The sequence below is a fragment of the Sturnus vulgaris genome, chromosome 6 (assembly GCF_052056855.1).
Source record: "Sturnus vulgaris isolate bStuVul1 chromosome 6, bStuVul1.hap1, whole genome shotgun sequence".
Lineage (NCBI taxonomy): Eukaryota > Metazoa > Chordata > Aves > Passeriformes > Sturnidae > Sturnus > Sturnus vulgaris.
The window spans coordinates 34,658,209-34,673,836 of NC_142248.1; the positions used below are offsets into that span (position 1 = coordinate 34,658,209).

Sequence of the window (15,628 nt, forward strand, 5' to 3'; positions counted from 1 at the left end):
CTGAATCAAGCCTAACCTGATACCTGAAACTAGTTAATTTATACTGAACTTTACAATTAATGGCATATAATTACTTTAGGTCAAAGTTATTTTAATACATAAATTGGTAAGATTAAAAGACGAATCATCAATTTAAACAATCTTAACAACAGGTTATTTGCATCATCTTTTATACTTGCCACGACTAGAAGGCGTTCTGGCACTCTCTGTCTCATAGAAGCTTTGTTCAGATGATGCTCCTGCAGATAAAGACTCTTTCCTTAAATAACGTTTCAACTCCATCTGAATCCGATACTCATCCTCCTGTTGCATTGGCCGGTTCTTCCTGTCCTTATTTGACAAGTCCATCCTGCTTAAACTCTCTGAATGCAAAGAAAGGACAGAAATCCTACTGTAATTTCCTTAACGGTATCCCTAATAAAATTCAAAAATTAATCTGAAAATGAATCATTAGTTCATATATTTGCATGAGTAGTTATAGACGTGTCTGTTATATATTAGATGTGTACATTTTTGCATTTTGTTGGTTTGAAGGTTTTACTTGTTCAGAACAGATTACTTTCTCCTAGTATTTATTGACTTCACATCTGATGAAAATATTTCAAGATTATATATGCAGTGTGTTGGCATATAATATACACACATTTCTCTTCTTAGTCAGCTCAGGAGACTAAGACCACAACCTCTAAAAGGTTTTACTATTAAGGAATTATTAAAGTTTCAGGTTTGAAGATGACACATGGGAAACTGTATATAATACTTTTCCAGTTGTCCAAAAACAATGAACACATCCAATAAAAAAAGTACATCAGTATTAGAAGATCTTTCAAAATTATTATCTGCCCTAACAAGTGCTGCTACATAAAACAGATAAGGGGAACAAACCAAAACACTCTCAATACTTCTACTGCAATAGCTGAAACACTGCTCTTAATTCTTCAAAAATACAGACAAACAAACTCAATTACAGTCTGTTCTATATTTTCTGTGCCTGTCACTAAAACACAGGACAGAGAAGCTAAGTTCCTCCTGTGAAACAGAAGCTACAAGAACTAGAATTTGTTTGGTCTCCTGGTTTTCTCCGCCTAGAATTTTCTCATTTCTTGTATATTATACAGTCATGCGTTGAGCCTTATTTGTTGGTTTTTTCATTGCTAGATGTACAATTTGCAACTCAAGACAATAAATTAATCATAGTCCTAACTCACAGCAGCTATAAAGCATTTTATCAATATCAGATAAAAACTCATAATAATGTACCACCACAATTTTTTATCAATTGAGGGAACTTTTTTAACTCACTAAAGTTATTTTTTTTGTTTCTTGTAATACCTATTTAACTTAACAGAATGTTCACTTGCCTGGTCCAGCAATAGCTGCTACCATGTCCAACAGAAGATGAACCTGCCTTGGTGACAGAAACAGATGTACAGAATCTATTTGTCCATCTATATCCAACTAAAAAGAAAAGGAAAGAATGCTGTCAAGAATACTCAGGGAAATTTTGTTTGCACTACTTGAATCAATTATTTGGACAACAGATTTTCATACAGGAGAGAATACAGTCATTCCACCAGGATCTTCATCTTCTATAAAACTAGAAACTTAATTTTGTGTTTCTTCCAACATGCAGCTTGGCAGCATAAATGCAGATGTGACACTGACTATTAGCTTAAAATAAATACACAATCTTATAACAAAAAAAAAAAAAAATCAAGAATTCCATACATCTTCTAATTTTTTTTCTTTAATAATGTCCAAAGAAATCAAAAATAAAGTTAGTTTTACTTATTAATTACGAGATATTCAAGTAAGCACCTTTTGAAATAGACCTTAAAACTATAAAGGTCTTCTGTTTTGTATATTTATACTTTTGAAATTGGCAGCATTTCTCTATTGCACACCAAGGAAAATGTTATTTTACTTTTGAAGGACTCTTCTTAACTGAATAAACCAGAACAGTTAAAGATTCACTAAAAATTGCTGGATGTAAAAAAACTCTTCTCTACTGCAGTAGAAACTTTATGCTTTCTATAAAATAATGGCACACTATACAAAACAGGTCAGACAATTTAAAAACTGGAGAAAAGAGGAATATATTACACAGCTTTACTTATATATTCACTATCATGTCTACTTGCTTTTTGAACACTTAAATTGAGTCTCTCTCTAACATGCAGGAATTCTCATTTAATAGATTTCAGTGTGCCCTGACTCATACCATAAAGATGTCTTTTTACACATATTTATTAGGCTAGAATATAAAGAATCAACATGAAAACTATGGCAATTCTCTTCCTCTGAGAATATTATACCTTCTTCATATGTACTAGAAAAAAAAATTCTAGAGAACTATTCATTTAGTTAAAGACCAGGAAAGCATGACTAACCTTAGCTCCAGGAAGTACTTCATTTTGTTTTAATGTCAGGCTTAGCTCCATTCTGCCAATCAGCTTACAGATCTGTACAGGGTCAGACGGAGTAATTTCTGGCAAGTTTCTTGTTAATTGTGGATGTGGCTCATAAATGATTTTTGGATTCCAGCTAGGTGAAAGCTTTGGTTCAGTTGCCTTAAAAAAAGTTACAGATAAAGGAGTAAGAATACATCCAATTTCTTAAGAAAAAAATGCAAAACACAAGCATTTCAAATAAGCCTATCACACAAATAATCACTTTACAAACTATAAATTTGACAAAGGCATTAAAAACATGTATTGATAACTGAAAAAAACAAGAGGCACATAGAATGTGAAGCATTAGGTCTTTGAAAAAAGAAGAGGAAGTTTCCACAGAAACAGTGGACTGCAGGGTTCTTAAATGTCTAGTTCTTAAAACGGAATATATTAGTGTAACAATGTATTCTTTCATCATTTTAGATACTTATATAATGTATTTATTTTTACCAGCTGTGTAGCTGAACACACTGGGGAGGACTTGGCCGATGCAGGAAACTCATCCCAGAAGAAAGAGACACCTGAGAGCTGCAGTAATTTGTGAGCAAAAGCTGTGGGTTGATGTACATTAATTCCAGAGCATTCATCTGCAGTTTCATCACAGTACATAGTTCTGGGAGGCAAAAGAAAGGAAAGAGGGACAGTGGGTGCATGCAAATTGTTACTTGTGCCTTTTGGCCTTTAAGTTTGTACATGGTCTCTCTCTTTGTACTTGTACAGTGCTGTTCACTGTCATGAAATGACAACCCATCACTCTCTGGGAATGGGTGGAAATCCTAATTTTCTATGGGACACCACCAGAAAACCAAGACATGCTTCCAATGTGAACATACCCCAGAGAACACAATAACCTGAAGCTTACAAGTGTTTAAAACCAAATACATTTCATTAGGAATTCTTGGTAAGTATCAGTTTTATTTGATGCTGATCTCAATACTTTGCAAGCAAGTATGATTACATTCTCCCATAGGTTGAAAATAATCTACATTAAGAATATGTACGGTAATCATGTTCAAAGTAATAACAGAATTCACATGGGCTCTTTTGAAAACTCATATAGAACCTAAATACTTTCGGAGTTCTGCAGGTTTTTTCGTGATTGTACCTTTTTTCTAAAAAGATTTAAAGTGTCTTACTAAAAAAGGTCAGTTCCCTTTTCTAATTGTACACATGGCCTGTCTGGCCAACAATATACACTGGCTGTTGAATGTCTGAGAAATGTAATTCATTAACTGCAGAAGTTGATGAAAATATATATTGAGAAAAAACAGAACTCTTTCAATTTGATGGTTAAATAACTTTAGCATAAACATGCTAAGTGAAAGCTGAGTGAAGACAATACTCACTAGCATTATAAAAGATGTGCTCAAGAGCTAGTGCCTAAATATATACTAAGAAAATGTGTGTATGAGTAAAATGTATTTTGCAGGAAATGGCAAAGAGTGCCTTAGGGGGGAAAAAAATCCACAGATGTAAAAAAAAAAAATTACCTTTCAACTCTGATTTCAAGTGCAGTTCCACTTTTAGAGTTGTCCGGCACATGTTCTATTCGTAACACAGTATCTAAAAAAGTGACTTTCACTCTTCTTAGAACTTAAAAGAGAAAAAAAAAATACAGTGGAGAGTATTAGGTCAAGTTATTGTATGATTACTTTTGTAACCATATTAAATGGTTTTTGATTTTAAGTTCTCAATATTTATTTCAGTTTTATTTCAAATTATCAACTGAGTTTAGTAAGGTAACAAGACTTCAACAGACAATCTAAACCCCTGTTAAATGACCAATATGTACATCCATAACATACAACTGCTCTCCAAGACTCAGACATCTGAGCAAGTGACAGCTCAAACCAAGTTTTCCTATAGCTCAGTGTGGATGATCCTCAAGGAAAGTAAGACCTTCATTGTGCACCATGTCTGAACTATTAAGCATTACTGCAGCAGCATGCTGCCTGGACTGAGTAATTCCATCTCTAGATGGGACTTTAAACTTCTGCACGAGGTTTACCACCACACAATGCAATCATAAGCCCTTAGTTTCATTCACTTAGAAGAACCACCTCCAACAAAAACCAGTTTCTGAAGTATTTCTGTCAACATGGTGTGATTATGGAGATGCATACGACATAACAGGTCAGCTTTGCACAAACACAGCTGAAAACACATTCTCTATTTCTCCTTCAATAGCATCACTATTAGCTATTGACAAATTACAGAGTCATCGCCAAAACCAAGACATGGCATCAATCCCTCAGGCACAGATTTAGCCGGATTTATTCTGGTGAATACAAACACCAACTTGCCCTGAAAAAGAGCTCAATCTGTCCACTGAGAGAAGTATACAAATATTTTAGGAAGTTAATGGGGCTTTTTTCCCCACTTTGAAATCAAGACCACTTGTCCTGCATTCCTCTTTAGATTTTATAAGCAATGCTAACAAGTGAAAATTAGTCAGATAAGTCAGGGCAGTTGAGATGCCATGCCGTAAAACTGAGATACAACAAACCAATTAAATCTCAGATGTTAATTCAGACCTCAGTAACTGGTTCATACCTGTTTCAATAGTTTCTGCAAACTTCTCAAGTCCTTCAAAAGGCTGGGACCCTTCTCCTTGTTCATCTGTCAATTTTTGGCTAAGACACTCTTTTGCAAGCTGCATACTACTGGTCATAAAACTTGACCAATACATAGGCTCAGAACCAGATGCTGTGGAGTAAAATAAGTCTTAATAAATTAAACACGAACTTTATGGAACTATAAAAACAAAACAGAGCAGTACATTTGGTACATCCGAAAAAGAATTTCAACAGATTAGTAAGAAGTTACAAGTAAAAACAAATTTAGTTATAATCACTCATTATAGACTTTAGATAATCAACAGTGTAATCAGTTTTCAGAAGTGGTTTAAGTAATTTAAGCAGTTAAATAATTTCTGGAGTTCTTTTACTATATTAGTATGTTTTTGCAGGCATAATTGGAAAAACAAAGTAAATCCTATTTTTAAGAAATATTTCAAAGTTTCTTATTCCTCTTGAAACATATCCTGCATGGAGAAACATTAAACAAGGTTTAAAATGTTACCTTAGCATATTTGAAACATGTTATAAGTACCTAACACAGACCTGACAGAGTAAGTAAAACATAATAAAATCCAAGAGCACAGCAGGTATTAAGTTGAACAAGTTTTTCATCAGCCAGATTAACTTAATTGACAATGTATTCCTATCAGCTCATGTCAAGGCCATTGTAAGCAAATACTATAAAACTATGGATTAGAAAACTTAATCAAATTAAACTATCACACTCAAATACAGGCAGACAAAAATAAAACTAGCTCAAATACAAATGTGTGAAACAGGCAAAACATTTGAGTTAAGCAGTCAGGTCTGGAAACATCCACATGGCTATAGGTGTGTGATAAAACCAGCACTGTGGGTTTTTTTCTAGACTATTTGGTCTATTATAAAGCACTGTACATCAAAGAACTAATTGGATGCAGGTGAAGAAATAAAAGTTTCTTCCTAGTACAACCATTCCTTTAAAGCAATAATCTTACACCAGAAGCTCAAAACTTAATTCCAGTTAAACAACTAAGGATGAAATGTAGAGTGCATGTAAGCAAGTAAGTCATTTAAGGTAACTCGCAAAAGATGAGAAATAGGTTTTATGCATTTTTTTTCTTCTTTTTTATTTAAAAATGCTTTCTTCCACCTTCCCTAAACTGTAAGAAGGAAACCAAATTAAAATCCTTCAGACATTCAAACAATTTTCACAACTAAAAATGCACTATGCGTTCCACAGAATTTATGGAAGCTTGATGACCAATTAAAATTTATCACCAAGACAATTTAAACTAGACAAGTAAAAAGCATCTGGATACAGACAAGCTAGAAGAATTCAAGACAACTCTTTCAGCATTATAATCAAAGTTAATATGTATTTAGAGTACTTAAAAGTCATTATTTCACACTGCAATAGCAATTAAATTGCATTTGTTTTTCTCTAAATATATAAAAAGATGCATCTTTTAGCCTAGAGTAGACAAAGAAAGCCAGAACCTCTCAGAACTCCCCCCCATCCAGGTCTTACACGACGGTGTTGTCCTGCTGACACCCAATAGCCAACTACTAACACTGCCTCACAGCACTGCACAAACAACACCCAAAAACTGCAAAAACTCCTTCCCACACTTCCATCTCTCTGGGTCTGAAACAGCTTGGAAGACATACAACAGTAGGAACACTACAAGCATTTCAAATTATTTAACAGAGCAATAAATAATTGAGTTGACAACCAACTGACAAACAGCTCACAGTTTTTTTATTCATTCTCAACCATTAATATATGGAAGCTAAATGATATTTTAAGTATGGCTAAGAAAGTACTAAAGCAAGGGTAGACTTTTGACTCTGAAAAACTGTAAAGAATCTTCTTTTCTAAGATCAAAAAGTAAGCTTACCAAGCCTTGGTCTTGGCCTGAAGACCATCTCTAATCCTTTCACTTCTAATGCACAGTTATCCTGCAGCAACGACCCCCAAGGGACAGATAAAGAAATTGATTGGATAAATCCATCTGTGACTTCCAGAGGTGCATCAGCAGACTCCAGGATCTCGTTAAGACACTATAAAACAATAAAATAAAATTTAAAAATCATAACTTTTTTAAAATCACGTCCATCAATTTGCATGTAACAAATAAAATACTTTGACGCTACTAGAAAATTAATTATACTCAGACAACAAAAAAAATAGACATCTTTAAGTATTTCAATTCCATTGCAATTTCACACTACCTAGCTTTCAGAATTTCTCTGTGGTGGCTGTATAATCTGTATTTTTGCACTATACAAAAAAAAAATCTGCTAACTTACTCTTATAAGTACTAGAATACTAACGAAAGTTAATATGTTCTTTCTTTGGCAGTACTTGAAGAAAATTGTAAACAAGCTGACAGTAAAACACAAAAAGTACCTAGTTTCTATGACAGGAGTATTTCAGAGCATGCAATTTCAATGTAAAGTTCATTTTTTATTTCTCTGTGACAGTGGAACAATGGACCCAAACAATCTTCCCTTGCTGTGTAACATACTTGCCCTTTCTAAATCATATCTTTATAGTGGCATTACAGACACTGCTTGTATTTGCTGCAGTTGGCCAAAGAATCATATCAGCTCTAACATAGTAATTTAGGATTTTCAAGTTTTCCACAATCCTCAGAAGACTCCCTTGTTGTTCAATATAGGTTTCATTACATCCATACACATGAAACATATTCTTCATGCTTAGGCTAATAAAAAAGTGAGTTCTTGCCTGTGCTTTGATTTTAAAATGTAGTTAAAACTGAAGTTCTTAGAAAATAAGTACTTCGGCTGCTTTGAAGAAACAAATCCCAATCTTATCCACATACCAAATTCAGTGAGAGCAACTTTCCAATGTAAAAAAGACTCTACTAAAGACTGTAGTTGCAATAATAGGACGCAATCTTTAACTGGCAAGAAAAAGTGTGGGTTTGACCTTCCTGAGTTTTGAACAAGACCACTGATTTTACCTGAGAAAATGCATAAATTCAACATCATAAGTTTTGAAAAAATTAAGGATTTAAAAGTTGTTTGCCATTTTAATTGTATTTAAAATTATATTCCAATTATATAGAATAATTTAAAAATAAAGAAAATAAGTTCTCAGAAAATTATATTTTTAATTCTTATGTCTCCAGGTCCAATTTTCCCATAATATTAACTTGTTGTTCTCCTTATGCTCTTAATAACCTTGCTTTTAGAAGTCTATTTGCCTTGCATGTTCAGCTTTTCTAGTTTCTGTTCCAAAGTCCACTCAAGCAACAAAAAAAAAAGATATCAACTTTAAAGAAACAGAACACGAACAGTTCTATAGGAAAATTATTTAGGAATCAAATAATCAACTAAAATTCAGTGACATTAAAATTCTATCAAATAAATAATATAAAAGCTCAAACATATTTGAATGTATATGTAAGTATTACACACGTTGCAATAGCATAAGGCAAAAATAATTATTAGAGATGAAAACTGTATTTTGAAATACCACAGGTTCATTTAAATTACTTGAATAAATTTACAAAGTCATTTGCTATAGCTGGAAGTAAGCTAGCTACCATATTTTGAATAAATCTGACTCAGATGTCTTTTTGCTACCCATGTGCATAATGAAAAAATAAAGTATTTTAGTACACTGCTTATTATTTTAAAATAGAAATTTACTATCTGAAAGCAAAAATCTGAAGCACTCTTGAGCTAAATTGCTTCATAAATAGGCCAGCTGTTCCTAGAAGGAAGTAATTAGAGCATTCCAAGTGAAATTTTAAAACTGAAGCACAGCCTTCACATCAGGATTTGTTTCCGTATTATTGACCAACAGTCCACTAAAGTAGTATTTAATGTATACTAAAATTCAACCACAAACATCATGCATTACATTTTGATTCTTCTGAACATCCCCAGCCCCAAAAGGCAAAGGCATTATGTTAATAGCCCCAGGAATTCCTACATATCTCTACAATCTAAACACATACAATGTTGGCTAAAGTATCTACAGTGCTGAGATGAACAGAAAGTATCTGCAAAAATGGATGCCATGTAAAAATGCAGTCATCCTGGTGATTCATTGAGAACAAGGTTACAATGACTAGGGGGAAAAAAAGAGCTGTAGTACTTCCGCGACATCTGCTTTTGCAATCTGTCATACGTGAGAGTCACGTGCAGAGAACCTCAAACATGTAAATGTTTACAAGTAGAACAGAAAAATGTTGATCCACAAATGGGGAAGATCACCTAAGCACTACAGCATATTCATTTAATCACTGTGTATACGTTATGCACACTTCATTTAGTACTGGCCCGTAAGTGCTTTGTTACTAAGTATTTTATATTTTAAATAATATTACTCCGACGCGCAAAGAGTGCTCGATGCCCACTAGAGGGCAAAATAATTCAATTAAAGCGAGGCAGCCTCACTGCAAGCCTGCCACAGAAAACAAGCTGCAGACACAGCCAGAAAAGAAAAGAAAGAAAGAAACAAGCAAACAACAAAACAAGTCCACACTCAAACATTGGTAACACTGAGCAAGTGTCTGTCCCCTACCACTTTCAAATATATTTTCACACAAACAACACTACCTGAATTACACACAAAAAGCATTACCTGAAAATATCATATATTCATAAGTATTTTAAAATGTATCCTGCGTGGCCTAATACCAATACATGCTCGAGTAAAAATGTGGTTTGGAAAACATTAAAGCAAAGGACCTAGTTCATCATCTATGCTACCCTGGAAGTCAGTGACTGATTCACTGCAGTGCTTAAGTCTCCTAATGACAGACACTCGACTGAGGTAGAATTCAGTAACATCGGCAATTAAACCAAAAACCTTAACAAAATGCTACAAATACTGTAATCCAAAGGTCTGTCTCTGCAGTAGGCTGGAAATACACACATCTGTGTATAGACACACACATTAAAAAACATACATGCCAGGACTGGAGTGCGACAAGCCACCAGCTGCTGAGCAAACTCCAGCTAAAATCAGCTTTCTTTTTGTCAACAGTCTAAGCTCAGCGTAACACTATCATTAAGAACCAAGATGTCTGCAAAACAAAGACAAAGCATAGATACCACAGGCATGACTTTGTTTTCACCATCTCTAGTAGTCAGTAAACATTCTTCTCATTAACTACAGGGATTTCTAGCAGCATGGGCTATACTAGCTCGTTCTCCCTGACTTATCAGCAGCTATTGCCTTCTTCCAGTTTTTGTTTCCTTTCTCATAATTAAAAATTATACAATCAAAGTATGGCTAGAAAAACGTATATGTAATAAATGCCAGGATTTTTTTTTCTTAAGCGCTAGCATATCAGACAACAGTTCCCTGGATTAAATGCCAATTATGGCTATAACTCTTTGCATAAAAGAGGTTGGGTATTCAAAATAAAGTGGGTGGCAGCCGGGGGCAGAGAATCAGCTGGTCCCTCAGACGCAGCAGTAGCCGAGGGGGTGAAGCGCCAGCATCTCTTACCCACTTATCCAGAGGAACCTGCGTCAAGGAGCCGGTGCCCTGATAAAGATCCAGGCTGAGCTGTTCCAGGCTGAGCTTCTCCTGCAAGAAGTGGCCCAGGTACCTCTGCAGCAGGTACCTGCAGGCTCTCTTCTTGATGGACTCCGAGAAAGGCCACGGCATGGCGGCTGCTCACCGGGGGCCGGGAGGCCGGGCGGCGGGACGGGGCCGGGGCTGGGGCCGGGGCCGGGCGGCGGGTGGAGAGCGGCAGTGCGAGGGAGCGCAGTGGGGGCCGCCAGGCCGAGGCTCGCCCCTCAGCGCGGGCTATGGCGGGGACTCCCCGCTGCCGGGCGGCACCGCCGCCGCCCCTCACGCCCTGGAGGGGCGGCACTGCCCGCCCTAGGGCGAAGAGGCGCTGACAGACAGCTCCATCCTCACTCGGACACCGCCGCCATCTTCTCGGCGGCGAGGGCGCAGAGGGGCCGCTGCAGCCGCGCGGGGAAGGCACCGGGGTCCGGCGGGAGGGCAGCCCCTCCCCGTCAGCTCTGCGCAGCCAGCGAGGGCGACCGGGCCGATCGCGGCTGTTCGTCTCTTTGCTTCCAGCAGCCCCCCGCCGACCACCGGCACCGTGACGTGCGGGAAGTGGCGTCGCCGAGCGGAGGAGGCGGGGGCGGAAGCGGCCGCGGGAGGGGGCGGTGCGGCCGGAAGGCGTCGCGCAGCCGGTGGTGCCGGGGCCGCCTCTCCGGGGAGCGGCCCGGGAAGCAGCGGGGCGGGGCGGCAGGCGCGTCCGGAGCCGTGCGGGGTCGGGCGGCGGGGCTTCGGCCGCCCGCCGGCGCTGGTGGGTGCGCTCCGGGGCGCGGCGGGAGTGCGGTCCGTGGGAGCGGGAGGCTGCGCAGCTCGGTATCCAGCTCCCCTATTTACCTTCAGCTTCTTCGGAATTTGTTTGTAGGTCGAAGGTGGGATTTGGCAGGAAGCGCTGGATCCCATGGAGTGAATGTCCCGCATGTTGCGGGTCGGTGATTGGCAGCCCCCATTTCCTCCTGGCAGCAGTGCTGAGATCCCGGGGCAGCGTCCCGAGGGCTTTCCCTGCTGTCCCAGGCGGGTTCCACGGGTGTCAGCTGAGGCCTCCTGGCCACGCTGGTCCCCGCGGGGCCACTCCCGGAGCCGCGGCGATAACCCCGCTGAGGCTGTCCCGTTCTGGTACCAGTTGCTCGCAAAGACCAGCAGCCTGGATCTCTGAAATGTATCGGCAGTTGTGCGAAAAAGATGGACAGGAGCTTTATTCTTTAGAGACTGTAACAAACAGCTGCCCTTAATTCCTAAAGTCTCTGATAACTCATTTAGTTTCACAGACTTTTCTAAGTCTTCCTTAAATTCACCAGCACTAGGTTTGGGTTTTCTGGAGCTATTGATTTCACTTTTTCCAGGTATGACTTGTCTTCCTCCTACATTCTGGATCAGCAAAGGGCAGAATTAATGACTGCTGAATCGTAACAGAGGATTATACCACAGAATGCGAGTTAACTTGCCTAAGAAAAACTAGCTTCAGTGATACTGATACTTCTAAATGTTCATGTAATCTTCTTCAGCACTTGTTCTGAATATCTTGGGTTTGAGTTCTTTAGACTGTCATTTCGTGAGTTATGAAAGTCACCAGGTCTCACAGTTTCCTTTTTTTTTGGACAATACTAAATATGTCTGTTTAAAATATAACTTGTGTTTTATAGTGTTAATATATATTGAGTGCAGTGGCATAATCTAAAATAAATATTTCTATATGCAGAATGGAGACTGATTGCAATCCTATGGAGTTGCCCAATAATACAGGATTTGAAGAGGATTCTGATTATAGAGACTTCGAAGGCACAGACGTGAAAGATATGAGACTAGAAGCTGAAGCTGTTGTAAATGATGTTTTATTTGCTGTCAGCAACATGTTTGTGTCAAAAACCCTTCCCTGTGCAGAGGATGTGGCATATATCAATGTGGAAACCAGGGAAAGGAACAGATACTGTCTGGAGCTCACTGAAGCAGGACTCAGGGTAAAGTAATTTGTTTATAATTTCTTAAACTTCTTTGTTTTGAACAATGACCATATTCAAAAGGTGCCTAGAAAAATACTTCACTGATAGCCATACATATTCCCCTTTTATGATAGCCTGATCTACAAGTTTTCTAATAGAAGAGGGAACTTTAAATAGTTACTTCCAACAAAGCAAGAAGGGAAGTTAGTAAAAAAGCAGGAATTTAAGACACAAAATGGTGATGGTAGAATCAGCAATTTGTTAAAAGTGTGTCAATCTTTGGGTTTCTCAGGTACCCGAAGAGGTCAGTAATACAACATCTATACAATTTTCTTTGTTTTGCACCATTTGTAATCTTTGTACAGACATGTAGATATGAAACTTCTTTTCAAAGTATGTATTTTGTTAATATTCTGAGTTTTGGACAAAAGGTATTTGAAATTGTCTTAAATACTGTAAAGCCAGTAAGCTCCATAGTAGAAAAAAGAGACTGCAATTTAAATCCAGTATTTTTTGTTCTTACATTAATGTACTACCCTGATGGGCAAAGTTAAATGTTGTGCTACATATGCCAAGGTGATCATCACCACCGAAATTTAACCACCCAATTCTTTGTTGCAGGTGGTAGCTTATGATTTTGATCAGACTGATGACAGACTGCAAACTCCGTATCATGAAACTGTCTACTCCTTGTTGGACTCTCTCAGCCCTGCATATCGGGAAGTGTTTGGAAATGCATTACTACAAAGACTAGAAGCTTTGAAGAAAGAAAGTCAGTCATGATTTACCCAGATATGAGGAAGATTTAGTGCTGGAAGGAATTCTTAGTATGAAGCACTGAGATCTTCCTTACAAACATCTTAAGCTTAATTTCTTGCATTAAAGTCTACTTCATGCTAGTACATTATTATATAACATTTTTATGTTAGAATAAGTATATTATATAACATTTTGCTACCATGGATTTGCATATATCACACTGTTATTAAAAGCCACTTTGATAAATAGTGGAAAAAATTCTTAATTTTACTTTTTGTTATAAATGAGCATGTAAGTTGCTCCATACAGTGTTCAAAAACCTTGGTCTCTTTTCCAAGTCTTAGTATTCAAAACTAAAAAAATGGAGACTGAATGTTATAGATATAAGTAGTAATTCTTTGTGTGTGTGCTTACTGATAATTTTTATGCCTTCTTTTTAAAATAGAAGGTAACTACTTGCTCTACCCAGTTAATGAAAAATTAACTGGAAAATTTCTGCAAAGAATTCCTGCTGATTTGCTATACATAAATCTGAAAGTTCTCAGTTTTGTAGCAAGAAAGATGATTATTCAATAGTTGAGCATTGTTTATATAGTGGTAGCATCTGAGTTAAAAGTAAAGCTCAGCATTAATTGATCTGTCCTTGTCTATGGCAACCAGCAAGCTCCAAATACATGAGATGAGCTGCTTATTTATGAATGTATTGTCTGAACCACAAATGATTAAGCACAGAATTAATGGGCTACACATTTCCTAAAAATGAAGTTATCTATGCTATAAATATGTATGCTATACTGCAACAGTTTGAGAGGCTTGGAAGGACTGTTTACTATTTTGAATGTGTGTTTACATGATGTACAGGATATACTCAAGAGTATTTTTGCTTCAGCCTTTACTTTCTATAACACAGTACTTTGGTACTCCCAATTTTCACGTTTCTCCCTTAATTGTACAGTGTCCTCTCCTAATGAATACTAAAGTAAGCGCTGTAATGTTAATTGCATTGTATTGGTTTGAAACCAAAGGCTGTATGAAATTTGTGAAGACTAATACAAGCTGAAAGATGTAACTTGTATTTTCTACTTAAAAACCGGTACAACTCTCTTTATAAATCTATTGTTCTGCTATAACTTTTCAAGTATGTACTGAATGGTAGACTTTTTAAAAATTAGAGTTGGGTAGAAATGCTTGTACAGTTGAACTGACGTTCTGTGACATTCACACTTTTTGTAAACTTCTGTTATTCTGTATTTGTGTGTCTTTATTTAAACAATCGACAAGTACATTCGGTAGCCTTTTTGGAGCCCCATTTGGGGATTTATTGGTTCTCACAGATTCCAGTGACTTCAGTAGGGATATGTTGATTTCTTCCTGCTATGGGTTTGTCATATGGATCAGACAAGCCTAGTAGAGCTTTTTTAATGGCTTTCGGTTAGTGATGTGCAACTATGACAAGACAACTGTAATTAGTGCTTCTGTTTTTGAGAACTTAATTTCAAGATTATTATCTTTTTGGGTTGAAACTTCTGAAACTAGTCCACTGCCCTAGAGTATGCTTCCATGCTCCAAAAATTGTTCATAGGCTCTCTTCTGCACACAGGTCTGTGGCATGAGGTTAGTCCTCTGTGAGGAGAATGTACTTCAGCGAATTTATATGTCAATATTTTTCCTTGCAACTGATTTACTTGTTCAATTTCAATGACTAAAGAATTAAAGAAATGGACTGGTGCGTTGAAATTTTCTTTTGTGGGGTGGAGCTACTGCGAAGTGGGAAGCGAGCAACTGAAATTATCATGCCCTTAGAAAAATCTTAAATAGCTGTCTAGTATTTGGAAAACTGGTTGCAAACTTGTATCATCTGAAACTCAGTCATGAAACAGCAAGATAAGGTATGTGATTGTAAAGGACTTGGAATATTAGAAATCCAAGTGGGAAAATGTCAAATAATGTTTCACTACTAGATTTTTGGATTTGTTTGTTTGTTTTTTTTTTAACTTAGCGGCCTTTAAACCATCATTTTGTGTGCTTATTATAAGCATACTTTCAAAACAGGTATTTTGTAGGTGTTAAGAAAGTGTAGAAGAAACTTGTGCTATTTCTTTAACTGTATTGTAGTGTTAACCCAAAAGTGGGACAGCAATGTCATTCCACCACTTTTGGGTTACTGAGGATGAGCAAAATGCTCTCCCATGCCCGTCCTGGGGCATCGCTGCCCCTATGGAGGGAACGTCTCTGCAGCACTGAGGAGCGAGAGTTTCAGGTCTCCTTCAGCTGCCAATTGTTTTCCGTTGTCCGGAGCTCTGAATAAGTGCTGCTAATGTAGATGTTAGTCTGTGACTCGCCTAAGCACGCCATAGCCTG

The 15,628-nt window shown here is 37.5% G+C and overlaps 2 protein-coding genes across 8 annotated transcripts in view; one reads left to right on the top strand and one right to left on the bottom strand.

Moving 5' to 3' along the window:
* Positions 1–10,682, bottom strand: part of ATG2B (autophagy related 2B) — a 45,018-nt gene extending 34,336 nt beyond the window's left edge. For all 3 annotated transcript variants that reach the window (XM_014884482.2, XM_014884481.2, XM_014884480.2), the window contains exons 1-8: positions 10,506–10,682; positions 6,913–7,075; positions 5,007–5,159; positions 3,944–4,046; positions 2,904–3,066; positions 2,391–2,570; positions 1,362–1,458; positions 180–362 (exon numbers count right to left, since the gene is read on the bottom strand). In XM_014884482.2, the coding sequence (XP_014739968.1) occupies positions 180–362; positions 1,362–1,458; positions 2,391–2,570; positions 2,904–3,066; positions 3,944–4,046; positions 5,007–5,159; positions 6,913–7,075; positions 10,506–10,667 (1,204 nt within the window). In that variant the 5' untranslated portion in view covers positions 10,668–10,682. The remainder of the gene's footprint in view (positions 1–179; positions 363–1,361; positions 1,459–2,390; positions 2,571–2,903; positions 3,067–3,943; positions 4,047–5,006; positions 5,160–6,912; positions 7,076–10,505) is intronic.
* On the top strand, positions 10,465–14,990 carry GSKIP (GSK3B interacting protein). Of its 5 annotated transcripts, none has more exons than XM_088166211.1 (3): positions 10,465–10,604; positions 12,268–12,526; positions 13,130–14,990. In XM_088166211.1, exons 2-3 carry the CDS (start codon positions 12,269–12,271, stop codon positions 13,289–13,291), a joined length of 420 nt encoding a protein of 139 aa, XP_088022337.1. In that variant the 5' UTR covers positions 10,465–10,604; position 12,268; the 3' UTR covers positions 13,292–14,990. The 5 variants fall into 5 exon arrangements, with proteins under 5 accessions (XP_088022337.1, XP_088022336.1, XP_014739962.1 ...); XM_088166210.1 differs by having other exon boundaries at positions 10,479–10,619; XM_014884476.2 differs by lacking the exon at positions 10,465–10,604 and adding an exon at positions 11,214–11,322.
* Positions 14,991–15,628: the final 638 nt, after the last annotated feature.